The sequence below is a fragment of the Lotus japonicus genome, chromosome 3, assembly GCF_012489685.1.
Source record: "Lotus japonicus ecotype B-129 chromosome 3, LjGifu_v1.2".
NCBI lineage: Eukaryota > Viridiplantae > Streptophyta > Magnoliopsida > Fabales > Fabaceae > Lotus > Lotus japonicus.
In genome coordinates this window covers 67,853,102-67,879,226 of record NC_080043.1, presented here as the reverse complement: position 1 = coordinate 67,879,226, position 26,125 = coordinate 67,853,102, and the positions used below count along the sequence as shown (strand labels likewise).

General features: G+C 37.0%; 2 protein-coding genes across 30 annotated transcripts; both read left to right on the top strand.

Moving 5' to 3' along the window:
- The first annotated feature begins 283 nt into the window (after nucleotides 1-283).
- LOC130745443 (flowering time control protein FY) lies at nucleotides 284-15,268 on the top strand. The gene is made up of 18 exons (XM_057597710.1): nucleotides 284-681; nucleotides 1,378-1,469; nucleotides 1,592-1,660; nucleotides 2,070-2,174; nucleotides 3,096-3,191; nucleotides 3,285-3,367; nucleotides 3,494-3,565; nucleotides 3,647-3,744; nucleotides 4,139-4,198; nucleotides 4,286-4,346; nucleotides 9,628-9,715; nucleotides 10,248-10,311; nucleotides 10,722-10,800; nucleotides 12,221-12,310; nucleotides 13,226-13,311; nucleotides 13,630-14,135; nucleotides 14,379-14,612; nucleotides 14,871-15,268. Exons 1-18 carry the CDS (start codon nucleotides 420-422, stop codon nucleotides 14,928-14,930), a joined length of 2,205 nt encoding a protein of 734 aa, XP_057453693.1. The 5' UTR covers nucleotides 284-419; the 3' UTR covers nucleotides 14,931-15,268.
- Nucleotides 15,269-16,800: 1,532 nt separating this feature from the next.
- LOC130745441 (putative disease resistance protein At3g14460) lies at nucleotides 16,801-25,819 on the top strand. Of its 29 annotated transcripts, none has more exons than XM_057597692.1 (9): nucleotides 18,185-22,313; nucleotides 22,555-22,646; nucleotides 22,844-22,941; nucleotides 23,173-23,326; nucleotides 23,607-23,839; nucleotides 24,004-24,093; nucleotides 24,240-24,355; nucleotides 24,444-24,556; nucleotides 25,271-25,819. In XM_057597692.1, exon 1 carries the CDS (start codon nucleotides 18,537-18,539, stop codon nucleotides 22,239-22,241), a length of 3,705 nt encoding a protein of 1,234 aa, XP_057453675.1. In that variant the 5' UTR covers nucleotides 18,185-18,536; the 3' UTR covers nucleotides 22,242-22,313; nucleotides 22,555-22,646; nucleotides 22,844-22,941; nucleotides 23,173-23,326; nucleotides 23,607-23,839; nucleotides 24,004-24,093; nucleotides 24,240-24,355; nucleotides 24,444-24,556; nucleotides 25,271-25,819. The 29 variants fall into 29 exon arrangements, 28 of the variants coding, with proteins under 28 accessions (XP_057453690.1, XP_057453691.1, XP_057453676.1 ...); XM_057597690.1 differs by having other exon boundaries at nucleotides 24,200-24,355; XM_057597707.1 differs by adding an exon at nucleotides 16,801-17,134 and having other exon boundaries at nucleotides 18,585-22,313; nucleotides 23,607-24,355.
- The last annotated feature ends 306 nt before the right edge of the window (nucleotides 25,820-26,125 follow it).

Here is a 26,125-nt window from a genome sequence, read left to right as displayed (position 1 = left end):
AGTTGGGCTTAGGATCCTAGACAGTCAGGCAGCGGCGGCGCGCTAATCCTTTAGCGTCGTACGCCCAAATCCTTCTAATTACTATTATTAGTGATTGTGATGATTTTTTTTACGTCGAAAAAATAAATTCCACCCACCGGTAATTGATCCCTGGACCTCCCCACCGCTACATGTCCCTTAATTTACCATAAGTTATTTTCTCATTTTAGTGGAGTGAAATCATATTTTTCAATCAACCCTTTAGTCCAACCAAAAACGTCACCGTTCTGCTTTTACTCCCCACTCTTTCTCTTTCCCGCTCCACTTCTCGTTGTGCTCTTTATCCCCACCAAATTTTGGGGTTTAGGGTTTTCTCCTCTCCCCTGGAATTTCAAATCTAGACCAGTTCCTCCTCATTCCTCCACTTCACTCCAATCGCAATGATGTACAATGACCCTCATAACCCCCAGCACCAGCAGCATCAGCATCAGCAGCACCAGCACCAGTTCCAGCAGCAACAACAACCGCAGCATTTTCACCATCAGCAGCCCGGTCCAGAATTTCACCGTGGACCGCCGCCTCCACCGCCGCAGCAACCTCATCCGCCGCCAATGATGCGTCAGCCATCTGCATCCTCCACAAACCTCGCACCGGAGTTTCACCACCCCGGTCCCGGTGGCCCCCCTCCTCCCCATTACGATGGTTTGGGTTTTCTGCTTCGTGCAATTGCTGATTCTTATTGTTGTTGTTATTAGCGAGCGAATTGCATTTAATTTAGTTGAATGGGAATACTTGCTTGTTCTTGATTTTTCGTGGGTATCGTCGGTTGGTGTGATTTCTTATATTGCTGGATAAACCCCAATAATGTGGTGCTAGTGTTGGTGTGCGTACGTTGTTTTGGACTAAATAATGCGTGCACTGGATAAATCCAAGAAAATTTGGGATCGAATGGTATTCAGTTAATTAGGAGGGAAATGGATTATATGGGATGTGATTATTAAGATATGGTTAGCAATGTTTTAGACGTGAACTTTGGGCATCGATTTTTGTTACATTTTGGGAGTTTAATTGTATTAGATCTACCTTACAAAGTAATAAGATGGTTAAGGGTGAATTTAATGTTATGAATCAAACTGTGCGAATGAAATAGAGAAATGGTTTTGGGATAATTTGTGATAACAAGATGCATCTCAAGCACAAAGGAAAATTGTACCAGACAAAATGTTAGACTATTGTGTTCTCTACTATACAAGATGGTTAAATGATAGAAAAATGTCTACTCTGTTCAAGGCATTAAATCTGTATATCTTCATTTTCTTTTAGTTTTGATAATTCATTGAAAATATATGGTTTATGATTCTGGTGAATATTCTAATTTAACAATGAATGGTTTTACAGTTCATAGTGATAGCCATGGTGCAAAAAGGATGAGAAAGCATACTCAAAGGAAGGCAGTTGATTATACGAGCACAGTTGTGCGTTACATGCAGGTAATGGTTACTACTTTATTCATATTATCGTAGCTAATTTGAAAAATGATTTTTGGCCTGTTTATCTCGATCTGTATGTATTCCCTCTTGGAAATTGATGGGTAATATGTATCTGCTTTCAGATTCGTATGTGGCAGCATGATTCGAGTGATAGGACTGTACTGCAACCTACGACGGCAGCCGCAATTGATGTGAGTTTTCTTTTTGTACTTTCTATTTATTTTAAGTATCATTAATAAACCTTTAGTTGAAGATACATGGATGTTTATTATATTGTTTCTCTAACATGGCCCCTTAGTAACTTGCAAAGCCCTTTGGGCTTGAAGGGTTGATAATGAACATGCTCACTTGTCTTGTACTGAAATTCAACTTATTATTAGAATTATAGGAATGGGGGCATTAACTTTCAAACTCTACACATTGAGTCATAATAAGATTATAGATGAAGCCACATGAATGATATTGATATTATATTTCTAGCAATAAGTTTGTATGGTCTTTTCCTTTATTCCTATAACATAAATTGGTCAATTTTAAGAATTTTTATTGCAATGATCAACTTATTTATTATATTATAACTTTATGCTATTCTTCTTGCAGATGTTGCCAGCAGCGGGCTATCCAGACAATCCATCCACTAGCTTTGCTGCTAAATTTGTTCATACATCTCTGAATAAAAATCGATGCCCTATTAATCGTGTTCTTGTAAGTTAGATTGCAATGTTGTGATTGCATATGTTATGCTGATCATCAGTTACAGATTTACAGCTGGATGTTTTCTGCTTAAATTGTCCAGAATTTCTAAACAAATGCTACTTCTCATTTGATATGATTTTTTTATACTGGGAAAGTGATTTTTTATAGTAGTATGTTCATTGCAGTGTTGTTAATCGCGGATTACGGAAAATAGCGGAAAGCCAAAAATCTGCTACTGTCCTCATAGCAGAAAATAGTGGAATAGCAGTGAGCCCTCAGAGTGCTACGCTATAGCTATAACTGCTATTTGACAACACTTCAATGTTTTCAACTTTGTATACTAATCAAAAAAAATTCTGCTGTTTTTTGTTCAACACATGTAAAACAAAATAGATCTCCAGTAAACTTGTTTTATAATTCGGATATATTTAAAACTGTATGTTCTTTTTAAAAGCATGTAAAGTGATTTCCTTGGTTCGGTGTTTTCTTGTCAAGCAAGTTGAACTTCTAATTTCGAGTGTTTCTAGTGGTGTTATTTCATGTAGTTGTAGTGATTTCAGAACCACACATTTGCTCAAGATACTATTTTGTATTTACATGTTGATGTCTCTTTGACATATTGCCCTTAAAATTTATGGTGTAGGCTATTGTTACAAGTTGCAATCTGCCTGCTTTCTTTAGCCAATTTTTTAATTGCTTTATATAATATATCATCCGACATATGGTTGTGTTGTTTTATTGGATCTTGTTATTGGGAGAACTTTGAAATGCTATATTAAATTAAGTTGAAGCTGGGCCATTTGTTTTTATAAGGTCCTTAAATTAGTTTAGGAAGATGATAGCCCTGCATTTTTTATTTTTTGAATATGGCACTGGATTACATTTGACTGACTTTGTGATGCTACTTTACTGTTTATTTTTTAAAAATAGTGGACTCCAACAGGCCGGCGTCTTATTACTGGCTCACAGACTGGTGAATTCACTCTTTGGAATGGACAGTCTTTTAATTTTGAAATGATCCTTCAGGTACGTAGCTTTAATGATGTCCTGGCATTATTATTGCAGTCAGCAGCAGCTTAAGAATATAAAAATTAAAGGTGGACTTTGAAACATATGCAGGCTCATGATCAAGCAATCAGATCCATGGTCTGGAGTCACAATGACAACTGGATGGTCTCCGGTGATGATGGCGGTGCAATAAAGTAAATATATAGTTTAGTATTATGTATGGTGTCTTATAAGCTTCACAGTGCATATGCAAATAGGTTTTGATTTTCAAAGGCTCATATCTAATTAGATGTATTTGTATTTGTGGGTCATGTTTCCAGGTATTGGCAGAACAACATGAATAATGTCAAAGCTAACAAATCTGCTCATAAAGAATCTGTCCGTGACTTAAGGTAGATATTTTATTTGAAAATGTTATTCATGAAATTATAGGATGCTGTAGATGAAAGATGCTGTAACTCTTCGATAAACAGTTTCTGTAGGACAGATTTGAAGTTCTGTTCGTGCTCTGATGATACCACTGTTAAAGTTTGGGACTTTGCACGCTGTCAAGAAGAGTCTTCATTAACTGGTAATGTGCTTTGGATGGACCAGATACAAGAATGGGTTTCCTGTCTCTAATCTGGGCGGACCAGATATGAGAACAGGTTCCTTTCTATTATCTATCCTACTTATTATTATGTCACTGTCACGTCTTTTGTAATGACTAAGATTGTTGTATAAAGTTTCAAATCTTCCTATTTTCCTGAACAATCAATTATTACCCTAGAATTTACTGTTATTACTGTTGATTTACAGCCAATGGATTTGATGTGATTATTCATGTTTTTTTTTTAAGAAAATCACTTCCTGGTTTTAAATTTTCAAAGTCCTAGAATATATTTTATGTGCTTATACTTTTTATCATTCTTTTTTCCATATTTATGAACTAACCTAGTTATCTTTGTGAATTTGAACTCAGCCAGGCCATGGTTGGGATGTGAAGAGTGTTGACTGGCATCCTTCAAAATCTCTATTAGTATCAGGTGTTTTGATTATGCTGTATGAAATTTCCTATGGTGGTGAAATTCAATAATGTGTGATATATATCCCATGTGGTTTTCACAATACAGGTGGGAAGGACAATCTTGTGAAACTTTGGGATGCCAAATCAGGGAGGGAGCTTTGCTCATTGTGAGTGTAAACTTAAGTGTTGATGTTCATTCTTTCATTTGTCTGACTTGAAAGTAGGAGAAATTGTATTATTACTTCTTAATCAGAATACAAAGGGTAATTACATTATATAGAAGAAGACTAATCCTAAATAAGGAAATAACTAATTATGTACACAATCTCCTAATAAGAGAATAAATCTCCTAATACTGAATATAATCTTCTAATAATAATTCTTATATTAATTCCTTATTTACAACACCCCCCCTCAAGCTGGTGAATGAATATCTATCATTCCCAGCTTGCAAGTAAGCTCTCGAAACCGCTCCAAGGGAAGTCCTTTGGTGAGCACATCAGCCAACTGAAGTCCTGAGGGGACATACTGTGTAGATATTAGACCACTATCCAATTTCTCTTTGATGAAGTGCCGGTCTATCTCTATGTGCTTTGTTCTGTCGTGTTGGACTGGATTATGAGCAATACTAATGGCAGATTTATTATCACAGAAGAGTCTCATGGGAGCTTCATACTTTATTTTCAAATCATCCAGTATGATCTTCATCCACAACAGTTCACAAACTCCTTGAGCCATGGCTCTAAACTCTGCCTCTGCGCTTGATCTAGCAACTACATTCTACTTCTTGCTCCTCCATGTAACTAAATTTCCACCCAAGAACATACAATATCCTGTAGTGGATCTCCTGTCAACAATTGACCCTGCATAATCTGCATCAGTATAAACCTCCATAGACAACTGCTCACTCTTCTTGAACAGCAGACCTCTCCCTGGACTTGCCTTCAGATACTGCAAGATTCTATCCACAGCCTGTAAGTGTCTCTCCTGTGGGTCATGCATGAATTGACTGACAACACTAACAGGATAAGCTATGTCAGGCCTAGTGTGAGATAGATAAATGAGCTTCCCCACAAGTCTCTGATATTGAGCCTTATCAACCCTAAGGTCCTCCTCACTACTTCCAATCTTGTGGTTTTGCTCTATAGGCACTCCAATGGGCTTACAACCCAATTTACCAGTCTCTTTGAGAAGATCAAGGACATACTTTCTTTGAGATATGAAAATCCCTTGCTTCGAGTATGCCACCTCCATACCTAGGAAATATTTCAGTTTTCTAAGATCCTTCATTTCAAATTGGGCTGCCAACTGTTTCCTCAGATTCTGCTTCTCAAGTTCATCATTACCTGCAATGATCATATCGTCTACATAGACTAACAGAAGAGTGAGTTTACCATTTTGAGTATGTTTGATAAAGAGGGTATGATCACCTTGGCTTTGTTTATAACCCAGAGACACCATAGCATTAGTGAATCTCCCAAACCAAGCTCGGGGTGACTGTTTGAGCCCATATAGGGCCTTCTTCAGTTTGCACACCTTATTTCTTCCTGAAGTAGGGTCATACCCCGGTGGAATCTCCATATACACCTCTTTCTCCAAATCTCCATGCAAGAAAGCATTTTTAACATCAAACTGTTGCAACTCCCAATCAAAATGAGCTGCTAAGGAAAGAATGATCCTTACAGTGTTCATTTTTGCTACCGGAGCAAATGTCTCTTCATAATCAATTCCATAGGTCTGGGTGTATCCCTTTGCAACTAGCCTCGCCTTATACCTGTCAAGTGTGCCATCAGATCGGTACTTCACGGTATAAATCCACCTGCAACCTACTGTCCTCTTGTCATTTGGCTTCTCAACAATCTCCCAAGTTCCATTTTTGTCCAGTGCATGCATCTCTTCATTCATGGCTTGAATCCAGTTCTTATCTTTTAATGCTTCTTGTACTGATGTAGGGACTCTAATAGAGTCAATAGCTGAAATAAAACTCTGATGCTGCACAGAAAGATTTTGAGTAGACACAAACTGGGATATAGGGTACTTGGCACAAGAACGTTTTCCTTTTCGTAAGGCAATAGGTAAGTCATCAAGGTTATGCTCATAGGAATTACTAGGCTCAGGGTTCGCAACACTTACCTCAGGATCAGACGATTGGACTTGTTGTTGGATCAGGACGGGTTTTACTTTCCGCTGGTACTTTATCCTGAACCTGTCAACATTATTCTGATCTGGTACTACTTCAGAACCATTGTCATCATTCTCATCTGGTACTAGTTCAGGACCATTGTCATCATTCTGATTTGGTACTAGTTCAGGACCATTGTCATCATCATCACTGTCCTCAGTGATAGGAATAGAGGAAGGCATCAAGGGATCCTGTAGAAGAGGAATAACAGACAATTCTGGAGACTCAACTTCCTGAGTATTCCCCCCCTGAAGCAGAGGATTGGGATAAAAAGACTCTGATTCTTGAAAAGTAACATCCATGGATATATAGACACGACGACTAGGAGGATGATAACACTTGTAGCCCTTTTTATCTGAGGCATATCCTATAAAGATGCACTTAATAGCCCGAGGATCTAACTTACCCCGATGATGACCGTGAACATGGACAAAGGCGGAACAACCAAATACACGACTTTGAAGACCTGACTTAATGGGCACAGACGGAAAGAAGCTAGTCATAACCTGCACAGGACTAACACTAGATAAAACCCTAGAAGGTAACCTATTAATTAAATAAGCAGCAGTCAAGACAGCTTCCCCCCAATAAAACTTAGGAACATTCATTTGAAAGAGTAAAGCTCGAGTGATTTCAAGAAGATGACGATTTTTCCTTTCAGCAACCCCATTTTGTTGTGGGGTGTCAACACAAGTCAACTCATGAACCACACCATTTTTTGTAAGAAATTCAGAAAAATTCTTGTTAACATACTCTTTCCCATTGTCTGACCTTAACCTCTTAATAGGTTTCCCAAACTGTGTTCTAATCATGTGGAAAAAGTTAACAAATAATTGAAACACCTCAGACTTATCTTTCATAAGAAAAACCCATGTAATCCGAGTACAATCATCAATAAAAGTAACAAACCATTTTGCACCAGAAACATTAGAAATGGACGAAGGTCCCCACACATCAGAGTGAACAAGATCAAAAGGTTGAGCACATTTATTATTACTAGGAAGAAAAGTTGAACGATGATGCTTAGAAAACTGACAAACATCACAATGAAAAGATTCGACTGACACTTTTGAAAATAAATGGGGAAACATGGTCCTAAGAATACTAAAAGGAGGATGCCCAAGACGCTTGTGCCGCAACCATATTTGAGAAGTATTCCAAGACTCTGAACTCGTCTGATGACACTTGCTTTCCTCGTGCCGCAGACAGTATAACCCGTCCTGTTCCTTAGCAATCCCAATTATCTGTCCCATGGCAAGATCCTGAAAAACACCATGTGAGTGGAAAAAGGTTACAGCACAGTTCAAGTCTCGAGTGAGTTTATGGATGGACAAAAGATTGTTAGAAAGCTTTGGGACATGAAGCACATGCTTTAAGGGAAGAGATGGACTAAGGTGAATATTACCACTTCCCGTAATCTGGTTTTGGGATCCATTAGCAACAGTGATATAGTGTTTTTCAGGGTAAGTGGAATAAGAAGATAAATGTGAGGGGTGAGGTGTCATATGATCTGTAGCACCAGAGTCAATAATCCAGTCATTTTCAGTACTCAAAGCATTAAGAGATAAGAAGGTAGAACTCTTACCAGTCATTGTGAGAGAACAAGAACCAGAGGGCTTACTCAATGAGTCCATAAAAGCTCTCAGACGCTCCAATTCTACTTTGCTAAGGCTAGGGACATCTTCTGCTGGTGGTACAGGTGGGACTTCACCATCATTTTCCATGTCAGAAGTTGTGTGATTTGCGCGCCTCTGCGGAGCACCTTTGGACCCCCTCATACGTCTAAGGACGTTTTCCCTTCCATAAAGTTTGAAACAGTACTCTTTGGTGTGACCAGACCTCTTACAGTAAGTGCAACGATCATCACGGTTGAAGAGATCATCACGGTTGAAGCGATCATCACGGTTGGGGCGATCATCACGGTTAGGGTGTCCGGAAGAGGTGGATCCTTTTATGGGACCCTTTCCAGAGGCTAAGGCTGAACCATCAACTGATTTGTCTTCCACCATCACTGTCCTCCTAGTTTCTTCACCACGAACTATAAAGAACACCTCTGAGAGAGAAGGGAGTTGCTCTTTACCCAAAACTTGGACCCGAATCGGATCAAATTCAGAGTTAAGCCCAGAGAGAAACTTAAAGATTCGCGCTTTTTCAATAAATTTATTCAATGTTGTGGAGTCAGCATCACACTTCATCTTCAGATTTTGATACTGATCTAATTCAATCCATAGACCATTCAAGGTCCCATAGTAATCTGTCACGGAGAGAGTTCCTTGCTTAGAATTGAAAACTTTATTTTCCAATTCATAACAAGCTGAGAGATCTTGTTTCTTAGAATATGCCTGTGCCAGATTATTCCAAATCTCCTTAGCAGTAGGGAAAAACATATAATTCCGGCTAATTTCCGGAATCATGGAGTACCAAAACCAGGTCATAATAAGAGAATTCTCTTCACGCCATGTGTCATATTGTGGATCAGTTTCAGCAGGGGCTTTTTCTTCAATATAACTGATTTTCTTGCGACTTATGAGAGTGTGACGGATGAGCTCAGACCATTGGAGGTAGTTGCGCCCATCCAAGCGAAAGGAACCTTGTAATACCGGGAGATCTTTGTGGGTCAAAGGTGGAAGAGAGACTTTCACTCCAGAAGTGAGTTTCTCCTTAGGTATGGGAATCTCGTCTCCAGACATACTGAGAGATGTTACTGTAGAAGGGAAACAAGAGGAAAAATAACAGAAACAGAGAAGATTGCACTCTCCTTGAATGGAAGAACCAAAGGCTTCTCAAGAAAAAACACCAACAAAGTGAGGAAAGGACCCTCAGAACAAGACCAAAAGGCACGGGGAACCCTCTCTGTGCAATCGGAGTAACGAACAGAGGATGGCAGGCCGGTGATGAAGAGCACAGGCCTCCAAACGGTATAAGCCAACAGTGGCAAAACAGGAAACGTTACCAGATAAAAGGGTCGTAATAAGACGGCTAGGGTTTTTTTCGCAGAAGCAGAACTCCCAAGATCGGGAGCTCTGATACCAACTTGAAAGTAGGAGAAATTGTATTATTACTTCTTAATCAGAATACAAAGGGTAATTACATTATATAGAAGAAGACTAATCCTAAATAAGGAAATAACTAATTATGTACACAATCTCCTAATAAGAGAATAAATCTCCTAATACTGAATATAATCTTCTAATAATAATTCTTATATTAATTCCTTATTTACAACAGTCTGTTTGTGTTTATTGATACTTATTCATGTCATGCAGTCATGGCCACAAAAATACTGTGCTTTGTGTTAAATGGAATCAAAACGGCAACTGGGTGTTAACAGCTTCAAAAGATCAAATAGTAAAGGTCAGTAACTATTGTCATGGTACTTGTTGAGATATATGTTATATGTTTTAGTTTGTTGATATTATTGATCTAGGATATTTGTTGAGAAACCTGTGTTAGGATTGGTTTTATTCTGTTATTATTCCTTAGTATCTTATTGTTATAGTTTGTTAGTTAGTTTCCCTATTTAGTTTGACTAGAACTAGGAAACCTTGTATACATATATTGTACTTCTGAATCAAGTTAATATCAATCAATTATTTAGAATATCTCCAGTTTTTAGCACTAATTGGTGGACCCTTTATTAGCATTTTTGCAGGTCTTTTGTAATTTGGATGATCATCTGTTTTTTAGGGATGAGTTGGGTCTTATCTAATAATCAATCTTACTGTATCATTTTTCCATATTGCTCGGTCCTTTGATTTGTTCTTGCTTTGTCACTTTCAGTTGTTTGCTCATCATTCTCCCCTCCCTGCTTTGTTCTTTGACTTAATCCTGCTTTGTTTATTTTTATTTGGGTTTATTATACATATATCTCTCCTTGGATTTGTAGCTTTATGACATAAGAGCAATGAAGGAGCTTGAATCATTTCGTGGACACCGGAAGGATGTTACTGGTCAGTGACATGCCCTTTTGCTTAAATAGGAATAGAAAGACAGTTCCTTGAAATTATTATATCCTGAACAATGTCACAGTGACATTGTGACCTTGCTTTGATGTTTTTCTTCTTAGAAGTTTTGGCTGTAGTGTGTACCAATGTTCAGATTGTTATGCAACCTTTTGATTTTCTAAATAGGGAAATGATGACATTTCTTAAAATGGTTATAATAAGTGGCACTTGGCACAAGCCATATTCTACATCCATGCAAAAAGTTCCTGAATTGTTGCTTACTTAATATGTTTTCTTGGGCGATTGGTTGTGTAATATTGCCAGTACTGTTGGGATATTTACTGTTTTCTCTAATGCTTCTGCACGTATAATAGAGTGGCATGACCTTTGTAACTAACTTTTAACTATTCTGTCAGCTTTGGCTTGGCATCCATTCCATGAAGAGTACTTTGTTAGTGGAAGCTATGATGGTTCCATCTTCCATTGGCTTGTTGGGTAAATTTGTTTCCTAACTTGCATTGCAGTCTTCCTTCTATCTTTGTTTTTATTTCTTACATTATTTTATGGAATTTTCTTTTCTCAGTGCTTATTTTTTTGTTAGGAGCTGTTTGGTTTGGGAAAATGTTTTTGTTTCCCTTTTTTTACCAATAATTACAAAAATGCTACCTTGTTTTCACTTTGTTTCTTGTTTCAAAGATGTGTTGAAAATGAAAACAAAAATGCTATTTCACCATTTTCTGTACATTTATTTTAAAATAAAGATTAAAAGATAAATAGGGTGGCATTTTGTTATTTCGAATGATAATAGAAAACGTTTATTCAAATCAAGCAGGTCCTTAGTTTTCTTCAAAGTTTGTGTCCTTAGGTTATGGCATTGACTTAAATAGTGGAGTTTATTAGACTCAATCCTAGTCGGAAAAAAACTTTTAGAATGCATGCCATGTATCACAAACTTTAAAATTAATTATATTGGTTCATATACAAATAGGGGTAAAGATAGATTTTTAAAAAATAAAATAAAAAATAGGGATAAAGATAAACTACCTATTACTTTGTCAAAGGATTTAATTATGTTTCTTTCTCCATTAAAAATCTATGCTGACTTGGAGCTAAACACGCTTGAAGGGTTGTTGAAGGTATTGCACACTTGTCAGATAATGGGATGAAAAGTATGAGCTAATTTCATAAAGATAGATGAGTTTTAGTAGCACCAGTGAGTTAAATTTTCATAATTAAGAGTTTTTTTTTGGTAAGCCAAAAGATTGTATTAATAGGGGCACAAGGGGTGCCCCAACCCTTAATACAAAGAGAGCAAAATAATTAAGAGCTGTTGAAAATATACTACCCACATTCCTTATTAATTGTCCTGCCTAGGAATGCAATAAATTTTGTTAACTTTCAATAAAACCTTATTAGTTTTTCTTTTTTTTGTTACATCGGGAAAGTCTTATTAGTTTTTCTATTTTGCCCTTTAAAATGTATTTTGCCTCTCATTATTCTTCTCAGAAGGACATTATTTATAAAAACATTAATTAATGCTCTCTTGAAATCCTAAATGGACAGATATATAAAAATAAAAACTATTTTTTCTCTCTACGTGGACAGTTAATAATGACCGAAGTTGGTATATGATTATCATTAACTCTTTTTGTGTGTCTGGAAAGAGTGCTTGTAGGTAGGTTGGTATTGAATTAAAGCAGATCATACCCTTTACTAGACTATCATCTAGATATTAAATTAAACAGTTTTTAGTTCTCATAGTTTTTTTAAACTTCATTTGTAAATTTTTACGTGTTATTATTCTTTGTGTGTTAGTACTTGTTTAAAATATTCTTCCTGCATCAAATATCTTTTCAGGTAGTTGTTGGCTTGTTGCTTATTGAAATGTGATTATTGCATTTTATGTATTATGCAGGCATGAAACTCCACAAATTGAAATTTCCAATGCTCATGATAATAATGTGTGGGATCTTGCATGGCATCCGATTGGATACCTTTTGTGCAGGTGAACTTAATGTTGCTCTCTAGTAGTCCGATGATGCTTGTTTGGTTTCTTTCTTGTCTATTCTCAGCCTTGCTTGCTCAATATTCTGAAGCTACTGTTCTACATTGATAGGAACTGATATATTCAATGTAGAAAAGAACAATGTTGCTGAGTAATTGGAGAGACTCAGCCACTCTCTCCATGTCCCAAATCCCAAATAATCCTAAAGATAACAATACTCACCCTAAACTCTATTTATAGGCAACATGCCTCACTTACTAACCCCCCTCTAATTAACCACCTCTCCGTCTAATTAATCACCTCTCACTAATTAAGGGTGTCTAACACACATACTTGTCTTTTTTATAATAGTATATTGTGTAACTTATTTTTATATTTTTACCTACTTTGACCAATTTTATCAAAGAAATTAAAATAAACTGAAGATACGCTGCTAAACTCACCATATTTGATCATTTTATTACTTTGTTTTCATTCTTTTGAAAAAAGGCATATTTGGCTGTTTCAGTTTGCTGTTTTCATTATTCTAAAGTAGTGGCTGCATACAGTCACCCAATCACTTCATGTGCACCTTGTTTGCGATGTCATTACTCTGTTTTTGTTCTGACTTATGAGTTGACATCTCATGTGACAATATTTTACCGGAGTTATGATTAAGTTGTTTTGTAAATTTCTCAATTAAAATCAGTTTACTGAGTACTATATATATCTTGTATATTATATATTTCATGCTTTAATTTCTGTCCCTGAATTTTACGGTTTGATACGATTTATGATACAAAAATTAGTTTGACGATTCCTGATTTCTAGCATGATTTAATAACTTCGGTTGTAACCCATTTAATTGATCTGTGGGTATCCGGAGAAAAAGATAGCCAACTTTAAGCTACTTGACTTTCATGTTTTCTTATGCAGTGGTAGCAGTGATCATACAACGAAGTTTTGGTGCAGAAATAGGCCGGGAGACACTGTGCGTGATAGATATAACAATGGCATGCAAGGTTTGTTTAATTCCTGTAAAAGCAAAATGGAGCAGTCTAATATCTCTTGGAATATTGGACTCTATAGTTAATAAGTTTAGATTGCTTTCTGTATTCAACATTTTTGGATAATATAAATCGATATGAAGGCATTCTTTCAGTACTAAATTTTTCTTTAATCTTGTGCTACTCACTGCAATATTTAGAGGCCTCTTGTTATAGGCTTGGCTAAATAGAGTTATGGATGGTAATTCATAATTTCTTACAGGTAGAAACATTACCTATTATGAAAGGCAATTAATTCAGCATCTGATTAGTTTGGATATGTTTATCTGCCAGGATATCCTGAGCAAAATCCGGTTGCTGGTCGCATGGGTGGTAATTTTGCAATGCCTGAAGGCCCAACAACTCCTGGACCATTTGCCCCTGGGTTGACTCGAAATGACGGCACCATTCCAGGTGTTGGAGTTGCCATGCCCTTATCTGTTCCTTCTCTTGATTTTTCTCAAGGGGAGCAGAAGCAGCCCCATCCTGCTTCAATGGGGGCTCCTCCTCTTCCCCCAGGTCCACATCCCTCTCTTCTTGCTTCTAATCAACAGCAACCATTCCAACAGAATCCACAGCAGATCCCACAACATCAACACCACCAGGCACTACCACAACAGTTGGGTCCTTTGCCTATGCCTCCAAATATGCAACAGCTACAGCACCCTTCCCATTCTCCTTTGCTCCCTCACCAACATTTGCCCCGCCCTCCGCCCCAAATGCCACTTGGAATGCCAGGATCAATACCAGGAATTTCATCAGTGCCTACTTCACATCCAATGCCAATGCCAGGACCTATGGTGTGTGTTCCAAAGATCTTTTCTCTTATTCTGAATTTTATTTTTCAAAATTGTACAATTATTTGGATGTAGTTTCTACCAAGTGGTAGATTGTTTGAGTCTTTTATTGGTGTGGGCTTCTAGGGACTAGACATTGGATATTGAAGGTGCTCTAATTTAATAGATAGTGGTTGATAAGGCATCTCTAATTATGTGCAATGTACATTTAACAGAGCCGATTTATATTTTTTTTTTATCTTCCAGGGGATGCAACAAGGTGCAATGAATCAGATGGGCAATCCAATGCCGCAAGGTCCTTTTGTGGGCATGAATCAAATGCATTCAGGGCCTCCAAGTGGAGGGCCACCTCTTGGAGGTTTCCCAAACAACTTGCCTAATATGCAAGGGCCATCAAATACCAATTATCCTCAAGGTGCTTCCTTTAATAGACCTCAAGGTGGACAAATGCCCATGATGCAAGGCTATAATCCTTATCAGGTAAGATAATATGATGCTTCATAATACTTAATGTTGCATCGACCACTATACACTGCTATCTGGGATTGATAACACTGTTGACCAAGACTGTTAGCCTTGATGATCTTTATGTAATTTCTTTGAAAGAAAGTCAGCTAATTGAAAATTTCACCAAGAGCCTTGCATGATCTGATTTGTGCTTTGATGATTAATTTTGTTGTTGGAAGTGGAAGGTCCAATTTTGAAGGGAAGCTAATTGTTAAGTTTTACTTACTGCAGTCGGGAAATCAACCTGGTATGCCTCCGAACGCACAACCAGGAGGATCACACAATCAATGACCTCAGTAGAAAAGGAAATTGCTTTAGCCCTTAGTAGTTGGCATTTAAGCTTTTGTATTTTCACTTCCTTTCTATATATTTCGCATTTTAATTTCCTTCGGAAATTTCACCATAGAAATTGTGTCCTCTTGTGCTGTCAACTATTTGTACTCTTTTATGTTAGACAGGGGTTTCATATTTTATTGACACCCTATTATTTAAGTTTCGATTGTTTGATACTCTATTTGCTAAACGAAGGTAACGAATATTCTGTGGAACCCTATTCTAGAAAATATTACTCTCTTATAAAGTATTAGCAGTAAATTAAATTATGTTTATCATTGATTTAATCTGAAGTATATCATGGTATTAAGATTCATATTTTTCTTCCTTTTGAAAGAGGCTCACCTAAGAACAATATTGTTCATACCGTGGAAAAACAGAAAAAGGTCTCCCATTGAATCAATCTTTATACAAATCCTTGACGTCAGCTATAATTTTTTCCCAAGCTAGTAGCCGAGAAAGATGTAAAAGTGAAATACAAAGAATTTATAGATAAGCTCGCAAAGAGATTTAGTCACATCCTTTATTCTTGAAAGACTTTTCATGCCACCGTTGGGATAATTATTTATCTCCTGGGGGAAGATTGCTTTCACCCAATACCCCTTAAGAAAAGCATTTGCAAGTGCGATCCTCTTTGACATAATCAACATAAAGGCAAAAGAGGAGAGTCTGTGCAGGCCTGCAGTGCAGGTTGTTCAGCAAAAGGAGCCAATCCCCGAAGAGGATAATGAAGCATCGCATGATCTAGGGGAAGATTCAAAGCCGAGAAGCACCACTGAAAGAGAAAGTTCCCCCTACATTCCTCCACATTGTCGTGACCTCTCTTGATAATACTTAGGTTGAGGTTATTTGACTTAAAACGAGCGCATCATGGGAAATAACCTATGTTTAATTGTTGTTGCTTTTTAGTATTCTAGCTTTGACTTTTGTATTTGACGAGTTTTGTGTAAGTTTTAATTGAATTATACAGAGAGAAAGATAGGAAAAACTTAAAGGAAGAAGACTAACAAGTTAGAAAATTTGGAAAAAGGGGATCAATGTGAACTGCAAGCACCCTGCGGTTCGAGCATTGAAGAACATTTTACGAGACATGCAAACCGTCGGTGGGCTGCAGCTCACTTCGTGCTCGTGGTTCGTCCCAGCTCCCACCTCCAATTTTCAAAGTTTTCACTTCCTTCTTTCTCTCATCATCTTCAACCACATTTCACCATTGTTAAAATTTAGAGCAAACTTCAAAGATTCATATTTCTCTGGTCTCATTGTCGTTTAACAATCCAAAACCACCATCACACGCCACTTACCAAGCTGAACAAAACTCCCCTATCAAAATTTCAAAAATACCTCTTTTGGATTTTACATCCGTTCACAATTCCTTACTTTTCCCGCACTAATTCACCCCTCTCTCTCTCTCTCTCTCTCTCCCTCTCTCTCGCTCTCTCTCTCTCTCTCAAGATAAGATATATCCCCAAGCTCTTACCAAACAGAAATAAGTTATAAATAGTAAAATTTAAAAGTTATAAATATAAAGTGTTAAAAGTGAAAAAAGTAGTGAAGTTGGAATTCATATTAGTTCCACTAAATTTGAAATGATAACCATGTTTTTAATAGACATGCATGAATTTCAACCAATCAAATGATGTGAGTGTAACCCTTGATTTACAATATAAACCGGAAAGTGAATTAAAAGTAATTGACTTAGTTTGAGTTTAATATGAAGTGAACAAATGAAGAAAACAAATCCAAATTTTTGGATTGTGTGTATTTAGATAAATTTTTTTATGCTTAACAACAAACAAAGCAAAACTGGAAGGGGAAAGGGAAAGAAAAGCCCTCTAAAACCTCACAAAGGTTGAACCTAGAGATGCACCTAACAATAAAGGCTCCAAGTGAAAATACTTTTTTCAGTCTATACTCTATAGAAACTGTTGGAGCTAAATGCCATATAATAGATGATCCATATAATTGGTCTATGAGGAGAAATTCTTACTAGCAATAGTGCAATACTCTTTGTCTAACACTTTCTTCAACGTTTTTTCAGTGATTAATTGACATTCACGGTAGACTCAAGAATTTGAAACGCCGTGCTCTGTTTTGCTGTTCCAACTCGAGAGAGTTGCTTCCCATTCATCCCCTTTGCGCGGCTTTGATCAGGGTGCAACGAGGTATGAGGTATCTCCCTTTCTCTTTATCTTATCATGAAAAGTTGGTTTTTGTTGTTGTTAATTTCTGTTTGAGAAAATGGGAAATAACTTCAACTCACGGTTCCACATCCTGATTCAGTGCAAAGTGGTGATGGAAACAGTACCGTTGAAAAAATCAAGAGAGAAATTATTGAGTTTATACATTTCATGGTGTTTGATCTTAGTAGTACTGTGTCTATCTTCACACACGAAGATAAGGACTAACCCAATTACACAATATAGAGACTACATATAATTTAAATTAGCATTCAACATAACGTAAACAGCATAATTTAACCATGTCCGTGTACGATAGCTCAAGTGGTAGGAGTTGGGGGACATATGAGTTGGGTAGGGGAGGTACAAGGATTAATTCCTGACGGGTGCAATTTATCTTTCTGATGTAAAAAAAAAACATAATCTAAGCATGGTTTATTTAAATTAAAGGGAATATTCTATAAGTATATTTAAAAACAAGGTTAACTATGGTTAAGAATTTAGAGTGGAGTGTATATTTTGAGTAAGAATGCGGATAAGTGGTAACTCTAACAAATCTGGAGGGGTTTGCGTATTTTACCATTGAGTTTATTTAAGGATAGTAATAAATTAAAAAAAGGATAATAATGTGATAGTTTCCTCGATTTTCTCAGGTATCATGTTATAATTAGACGAAAAAGACGAAAAATGAGGTAATAACCTACCGAGTTTAACTCTTTCTTTCCAACCATCTTTATTGATGGATTGAAATTTCATTCACATTAACATTTCTCTTTTATCACATTTCCACTTTCTTTCTCTTTTTATATCTCCCTCTTTTTTTTCCTATCACATCATCTATTATATCTCTCATTTTTCTTTATTTTCTTCATTTTCTCTTTGACTGGTGGTGAGATTAAAGTGTGAAGATAAAGTCATTGTATAAAAATGCATCCAAAGTGTTGTGCTTTATTTAATATGTGATTAGGTAGCCACCTTCACTGACCAACTAACTACACTTGCTTAAGCAATCTTTATGTATATCCAATTGACGAACAGATCATTTGTTAGCAAATAAAATATAAATATAAACCATTTACACCACAATATGATATTGATTGAGCAAGCCATTTCTGAATCCATCCCTATGTTTTTACTCACCAAATATATTCCGAATCAATCCTTGTACATTAGTTTACGTCTGTATTCTTGGGAAGACTCACTGGATTGGCCGGCTGACTATCAAAGAAAATGATGTTTAGTTGTTTACCAACCATAAATAATCCGGAAAATGTCTTATTAGCATGAACTCTTTTTATCTGAATTGAATCATTGGCATCAGCTACACTTCATCACATTTGCTATTCTTTCAACTTTCTCAATTTGCATACTCCCTTTCCTTCCTTCCATGGCGGTTGAACTAGTTGGAGGTGCTCTTGCTTCCGCTTTCTTTCAGGTCACATTTGAAAGGCTAGCTTCTGCTGATATTCTGGCCTACTTTCGTGGAAGAAAACTCAATGAGAAGCTGCTCAAAAAGCTCCACATCATGCTGCTATCCATCAATGCTGTTGTTGATGATGCAGAGCTAAAGCAGATCAGAAATGGAAACGTGAAAGCATGGCTTGATGCTGTCAAGGATGCTGCCTTTGATGCAGAGGATCTCTTGGATGAAATAGACGCTCAACTCTCCCTAAAAAACCAGGAAGCTGAATCTCAGCCCACTGCCAGCAAGGTATGGAATTTCTTCAATGCTACTGTGAGTGCATTTGATAAGGAAATTGAACCAAGGATGCAAGAAATCCTTGACAACCTAGAATATCTTGCTAGGCAAAAGGATATACTAGGTTTGAGAGAGGGAGCTGGTTTTGGTGTTGGGTCAACTAGGCAAGTGTCACAAAAATTGCCATCAACATCTTTGTTTGGTGAAACTGTTATATATGGTAGACACCATGACAAAGGCACTGTCTTTGGTTGGTTGATGTCCGACTCTGAGAATGATGACCATCAGCTGTCCATAATTTCTGTAGTGGGTATGGGCGGCATGGGTAAGACCACTCTTGCCCAACATTTATACAATGACCCAAGGCTGGAGGGTAAATTTGACATCAAAGCTTGGGTCTGTGTTTCAGATGACTTTGATGTTTTTAAGGTGACAAGAGCAATTCTAGATGAAATCACTAGATCCAGTGATGACAGCAGAGAGCTCAATACGCTTCAGGTAAAACTGAAAGAAAAGTTGATGGGGAAGAGCTTTCTTCTTGTTTTGGATGACGTTTGGAATGAAGATCACATGCAATGGGAATCTCTCCGAGCTCCTTTCAGCAGTGCTGCTCAAGGAAGCAAAATTCTGGTCACTACACGCAGTATGAAAGTTGCTTCAATCATGCGATCAAATCAGACCTGTCAGCTAGAACAATTACAAGAACAACATAGTTGGCAATTGTTCTCTAAGCATGCATTTCAGGATGAGAATTCTCAGTTAAATCCAGACTTTAAGGAGGTTGGTATAAAGATAGTTAGAAAATGCAAAGGCTTGCCTCTAGCCTTGAAAAGTATTGGAAGTCTCTTATACACAAAATCATCTTCATTGGAATGGGAGAGAATATTGAAAAGTGAGGTATGGGAGATACCAGAAGCGGATAACAATATCATCCCTGCTTTAATACTAAGCTATCAATACCTTCCTTCTCATCTGAAGAGATGCTTTGCTTATTGTTCTTTATTCCCCAAAGGCTATGTGTTTGAGAAAGAGGATTTAGTTCTACTATGGATGGCAGAAAAGTTTCTAAAATGTTTTCAGAAGGGTAAGAGTATAGAAGAAGTGGGTGAAGAGTACTTTAATGATTTGTTATCGATGTCTTTTTTTCAACATTCAAGGGGAGATCGAAGGAAATTTGTCATGCATGACCTTCTCAATGATTTGGCAAAATATGTGTCTGGGGATTTTGCTTACAGGTTGGAGGTTGAAGAAGCACAAAATATATCGAAAATGATTCGTCATTTTTCATTTTTAAGAAGTAAATATGAAGCTTCTGAAAGATTTGATGCATTGTACAATACCAATCGATTACGAACATTTCTACCATTAGGTAGGAATGCCAACGTACTCTTTCGCTCACCCTTCTGGATATCTGACGTGTTGGTGCATGCATTGGTCTCCAAGTTCAAGTATTTGCGTGCCTTATCTTTTTCTGGTTATGGGGTGTTTGAGTTGCCTGACTCAGTAGGCAATCTTATACATCTGCGTCATCTAGACCTTTCTTGTACCCTCATAAAAAAGTTACCTGATTCAATATGTTTTCTCTATAACTTAGAGACATTGAAGTTGAAGGAATGCCAATCTTTGGAAGAGCTGCCCTTGAATTTGCATAAACTCACTAAATTGCGCTATCTTGATTTTAGTGGAACAAAGGTGAGAAAAATGCCAATGCACTTGGAAAAATTAAACAATCTTCAAGTACTGAATTCATTTTATGTGGGAAAAGGTGGTGAGTATAATATTCAGCAATTAGGTGAACTCAATCTTCATGGAGCACTATCAATTTTTGAGCTGCAGAATATTGTCAATCCCTCGGATGCATTAACAGCAAATTTAAAAAATAAAGTACACCTCGTGAAGCTTGAGTTAGAATGGAGTGCAAACGATGATGATTCACAGAAAGGAAGAGAAGTTCTTGAGAAGCTGCAACCTTCCAAACACTTGAAGAAGCTATCAATTAGCAACTATGGCAGTACCCGATTTCCAGATTGGTTTGGAGATAATTCGTTGTCTAATGTGGTGTCCATAACATTGAGATATTGCGTCAATTGTGTGTCATTGCCTTCCTTTGGGCTGTTGCCATCTCTGAAGAAGCTTTCAATTATTGGGCTCCATGGGGTAGTGGTAATTGGTGGTGAGTTTTATGGGAACGGGAGTTCTACTATTCCATTTGCATCATTGGAAAGATTAGAATTTGAGGATATGAAAGAATTGGAAGAATGGGAATGTAAAAGAGTGGGGGATTTTTTTCCACGCCTCGAAGACCTTATTGTTTCGAATTGTCCCAAGCTAAAAGAGCATTTGCCGAAACAGCTTCCTTCTTTGAAGCTATTATCTATTAATTGCTGTTTTCGGCTTGTGGGTTCTGTTCCATTGGCTCCATCCATTCAAAAATTGAATCTACATAACTGTGGAAAGCTGCAATTTGGTCATAATCCCTCTACTCTTCAAAGGCTCAGGATTGGTGGACGTTGCATGAAAGGTTCGTTGCTTGAAAGCATTTGGCACACCATATCTAATAATACCTCTCTTGTTGAATTACTAATTGTTACTTGCCCAAATATGAACATTCCCATTAGCCCTTGCTACAAATTCCTTGTATCATTGACCATCATTGATAGCTACAAATCTCTAAGGATCTTTCCTCTGCATTTCTTCCCCAATCTCAATTCTCTCGAACTGGTGCGTTGCCCCAATCTTGAAATGATTACACAGGAGGAGCATGGCCATAATCTCACTAAGCTGAATATCCTATGGTGCCCTAAGTTTACATCATTTCCCAAAGGAGGACTCTCTGCACCGAGGCTACAGAATTTTAATATTAGTGGATTGGAGAATTTAAGATCATTGCCTGAAAGCATGCATATCCTTCTTCCATCTCTTGATGAGCTCAACATATGTGATTGTCCACAACTGGAGCCGTTCTCTGATGGAGCTTTGCCGCCAAACCTACAATATTTGATTCTTGGAAAACGTTTTATGCCATCACTGATACAGGCTTTGGCAGCCAACACTTCTCAGCTTCGCTTGCGTTTCACATTAATGGATGATGTGGAGTGTTTTCCTGATGAAGGGTTGCTGCCACACTCACTCACTTCTCTGGAGATATATAATTTTCCAAATCTTACAAAACTGGACTACAGGGGTCTCTGCCACCTCCCCTCTCTCACAGAATTGCATCTTTTTAACTGCCCCGGACTACAATGCTTTCCGGAGGAGGGTCTTCCTAAATCCATTTCAAAATTATCTATTCGACGCAACTGCCCGTTGCTCAAACAGCTTTGCCAGAAACCAAATGGTGAAGATTGGGGGAAGATTAGTCACATTCAATGGATATATATTGATGATGAGTGATGATTTAGTAACATGAAGTTCAAGTTTTAAATGAGGCATGCACCAATTGCTGTGTTCTCTCCTTTTGGTCAGGTACTGCTACGCGCACACACATAATCACACATGTTTGAATTTCAAGTTCAACATCTCTGGTGGTTTTGAAATATACAATCTCTTTTATTGGAAATATTTTTATCTGTTTTCTTAGCAACCAACAGGAGCTAAACTTCCAAGTTACACCTAAGTAGATTACTATTTGTTAAAGGAGGAGGACTTAACCTGCTCAAATAGGAGAGCTTCTTTCTTGTATCTTGATTTCTCAATGTCAATGCAGGTAGAAGAGAGCTCTGATTACTCTTTTGAGAAGACCAATCAAAATCAAGCTGGTTTAAATACTAAGCGTAATCTTGATCATTGCTGGATCAGGTTGATGTGATTCACTCTACATTTCATTTTGTCAAAAAAAAAACTCTAATCACAAAAGAGGAGCTTAAACAGAAGATAATTATGACCAGTTATTGTCTAAATTAGTATCTTTTAATTCTATTTTATGGCAATGCACGTGGCTTCTTGTTGACTATTATTATTAAACTGAGAGCTGACTAATCCTATCATTCCTACAGGAGAAGTGAAGAATAGACTGAGTGTCTGGAGAAGTTAGGTGCTAGACTAGATTTGCAAGAGAATTGATTCCTATTGGAGATATACTATTTATGTACTGGTAAGTCTATTACTGTTTACTTTTGATTAGACCTTTGTGGTGCATTTAGAGTAAGTCTCTTCTAGGGAACTTCTTCATTTCACTCAGTGCTATATATCAGATGAACTCACTGAAACAAGTCTTGTTTGTTTGCCAATATGAAAGAGACTACTTATATTTACAATTTTACATGCGTCACAGAATTCATTTTATTCGAAAAGCTAATTTTGGATCATCGCAATCTTCTTCCAGATATTTGAAGGATTCCACCTGATCTGCAGTGCACATTCATAAAAGATTTAGACCGCACATTTCGTCCCGCATTCATCAAAGATTCTCTATTCTCAAGGGAACTTATTCAGACTCTGAAAATCAGTATGGACCATTGACAGAACCGATGACATAGGTACAAATCTTTTATTCTTCCTTTCAATCTGTTAAACTTGAGGTGCATTGTGTTTTTCTCTGTTCATGTGGTTGTCCAGTTTTAATCATAATTACACTTTGACCAACACAAGTAACATAATTTGCACCGACAAAAAATGTGCACGGTATGTCATTACCTATGAGTAACTGCATGTTGATTACTTTTCTTTATTTCAGTTAACTTCGAGAGTTCTACAGTTGCACTATTCGCTCAACTTTACTAGTCTTTCATTTTTATTCTCTTGTGTTTTCTAAACTAGATGGAACAGTTTTATACCTCCCAGAAATAACTCTTGAAAAAGCTTCTCAAGCTCCATGGTTTGCTGAGATGCAAGATAATTAGGTCCCAATCCAATTTATTCAAGTGGTAAAGTTAGTGGAGAAGAAGTACACCTGATAATGGCTATATATCGACAATGACTAAATAATGTTATGAAGTGCAAGTTCTAAAAGAGGCATGCACCAATTGCTGTGTTCTCTTCCTTTTTATCCGGTACCTGCTACACACACACATGATCAATCACATATGTTTTCATTTCAAGTTTAATATCTCTAGTGCTTTCAAAATATACAATCTTGTTTATTGGGAATAGTTTTATCTCTACTTTCTTAGCAACCAACAGCAGCATAACTGAAACTGATTAATGTTTGTTATAGGAGGAGCACTTAACCTACTCTAACAAGATGACTTCAGGAAATATTATATCTATTTTTGTATATGGCTCTGTTATCTCTATCTTAATTCAGGTGCTGACAGATTTACTGGAAAAATTTATTGTTTTTTTAGCCTGAGCGTACATCAGTTTTCTTCACACATCAGCATTTTTTATATTTATGTTTCCTCATGCCCCAGTTGAAGTTTAGTCCTACTCAAATTTTCTGCTTATATTTAGTGCTCATGCTTGGCATGGAGGTGGTGAAGTGCAAAAGTTCTGGCAATGAAGCACAGCTTCACAGTGGTTGTATAAGGTCGTTACTCTTTGTGGTAGGCTAAAGAGAATTATAGATGGTAATTCTAGTTATAAACACTGCATATCATGGAAAACAATTAATGAAATATCTGACATGATCAGTTTGAATATGTTTACATCTGTCAGGAATGCTGAACAAAATCTTGCCTAGGTGCTCTTCCTCTTCCCTCTCTTCTGAATGTCAACAAACTGCAGCCACACAAACAAAATCATCAGAAAATCCCACACCATCAAACCAGGTACCTTTCCATTTTCGCAACATTTGCCTCGATCTCCACCCAAAAATAATGCCACTTGGAATGTGATGGGTCTATTGTGGGAGTTAGTTAGAGAGTTAGAGATGAACGTTAGTCAGAGAGAGAAAGATGAGAGATTATAAAATGACCGAATCGAGATTTGAGATTCGGAAGAATAGTGAGGACAGTTTCAGGTCTCTCGACCAGGTGTAATTGAGTTTTGTTATCAATAAACAATGTTCTTAGTATTCTCATGAAAGTTTTAACAGAATGCCAGGATAATGGGTTAGCAAAATTTCAACTAGTTATATGATCAGTGTCTATCACATTCAACGCCAATGCCAGGTTCAATGATATAGAACTCTGAGGAGCTTTTCTCTTACTGAGTTTTTTTTTTGAAAAATATATAGTGAAACTATTCGGATGTAGTTCCTTGCTTAAGTAGTGAACATTTTGAGTTCTACTGTCGGATGTTGTTAGGGTTAGTTGTTGGATGTTTTGATTGATCTACATCTGTAGTAGGATTAGCTTGATATGTGTCATTCCACAGTATCATTGAGATATAAGTAGAAGTCTTGTGCAAGTGAGTTGGACAATGTTTGTAGGAAAGACTCCACTTTGAAGAAGCTGAAGTTTCACCTTATTTTTGCTAACTGGAGCTAATAAATTTGCGATTGTATACAAAATTCATATTTTGAATCTCATTGATCTTTTTAGGAATAATCTCTCACAGCAGATCCTGAAAACATTGACAGAGCTGTTTTACTTGGGTTCCTTGAACTTGTTGATATCACTTGACTGGAAGGAAACTAGCTAACTTTGGAGCACTGCATCAATTGGAAAGCTTTACCTTTCATGCAAACCTTCACACAGGTGCGATCCAACCAACATGGCTTCAATGACATTTTTGAGCAATCAGAACATGTGAGGAGAAATACTAACTAATAAGCAATTCAATAACTTCATAAAACCTTCCATCTACAACTTTGGTGGAAATTATTTGCACAGAAAGAGATCAGTGCCTACTGATCAAGAACCAGATTTCACTCAGATGAGGATCTGATCTAGGCATGTCTAATGAGAATATATGGTCCTATCAAACTATTCATGTAATCTTCACTAGTTTGTAACTTGAGTGATATTTAAAGTCACTTTGTAATCATATCTAATCATGTATCCAGGGATTTAGCCAATAAGGCCACTGAATTTTTTTAATTTCTCTGTTCATTATATGAACTTTACATAAAATATTCGAATGATTTTTAATCTGGCCTCTTAAATATTTTTTTATGTCTGAAATGTATGGATTATAAATTTTTAATATTTTATTTTGGTCCTTCAATAAAAAATTCTGAATATGCATCTGCAAGATAGCAGATTTAAAATCTGCTTTGGAATTAAGAACAAGATATTATATAGAAGCTGAACTAAAGCCTGATCCAGTATCAAGTAAGGCACTGATCCAAGGGAAATTTGTACATTTGCATTCTTGCCTGTGCTTCATGGAAAGCAGGGAAGGAGTTTGATAATTACAGTTCAAACCTATAGATGATTTGCGTGTCCCTATTCCTA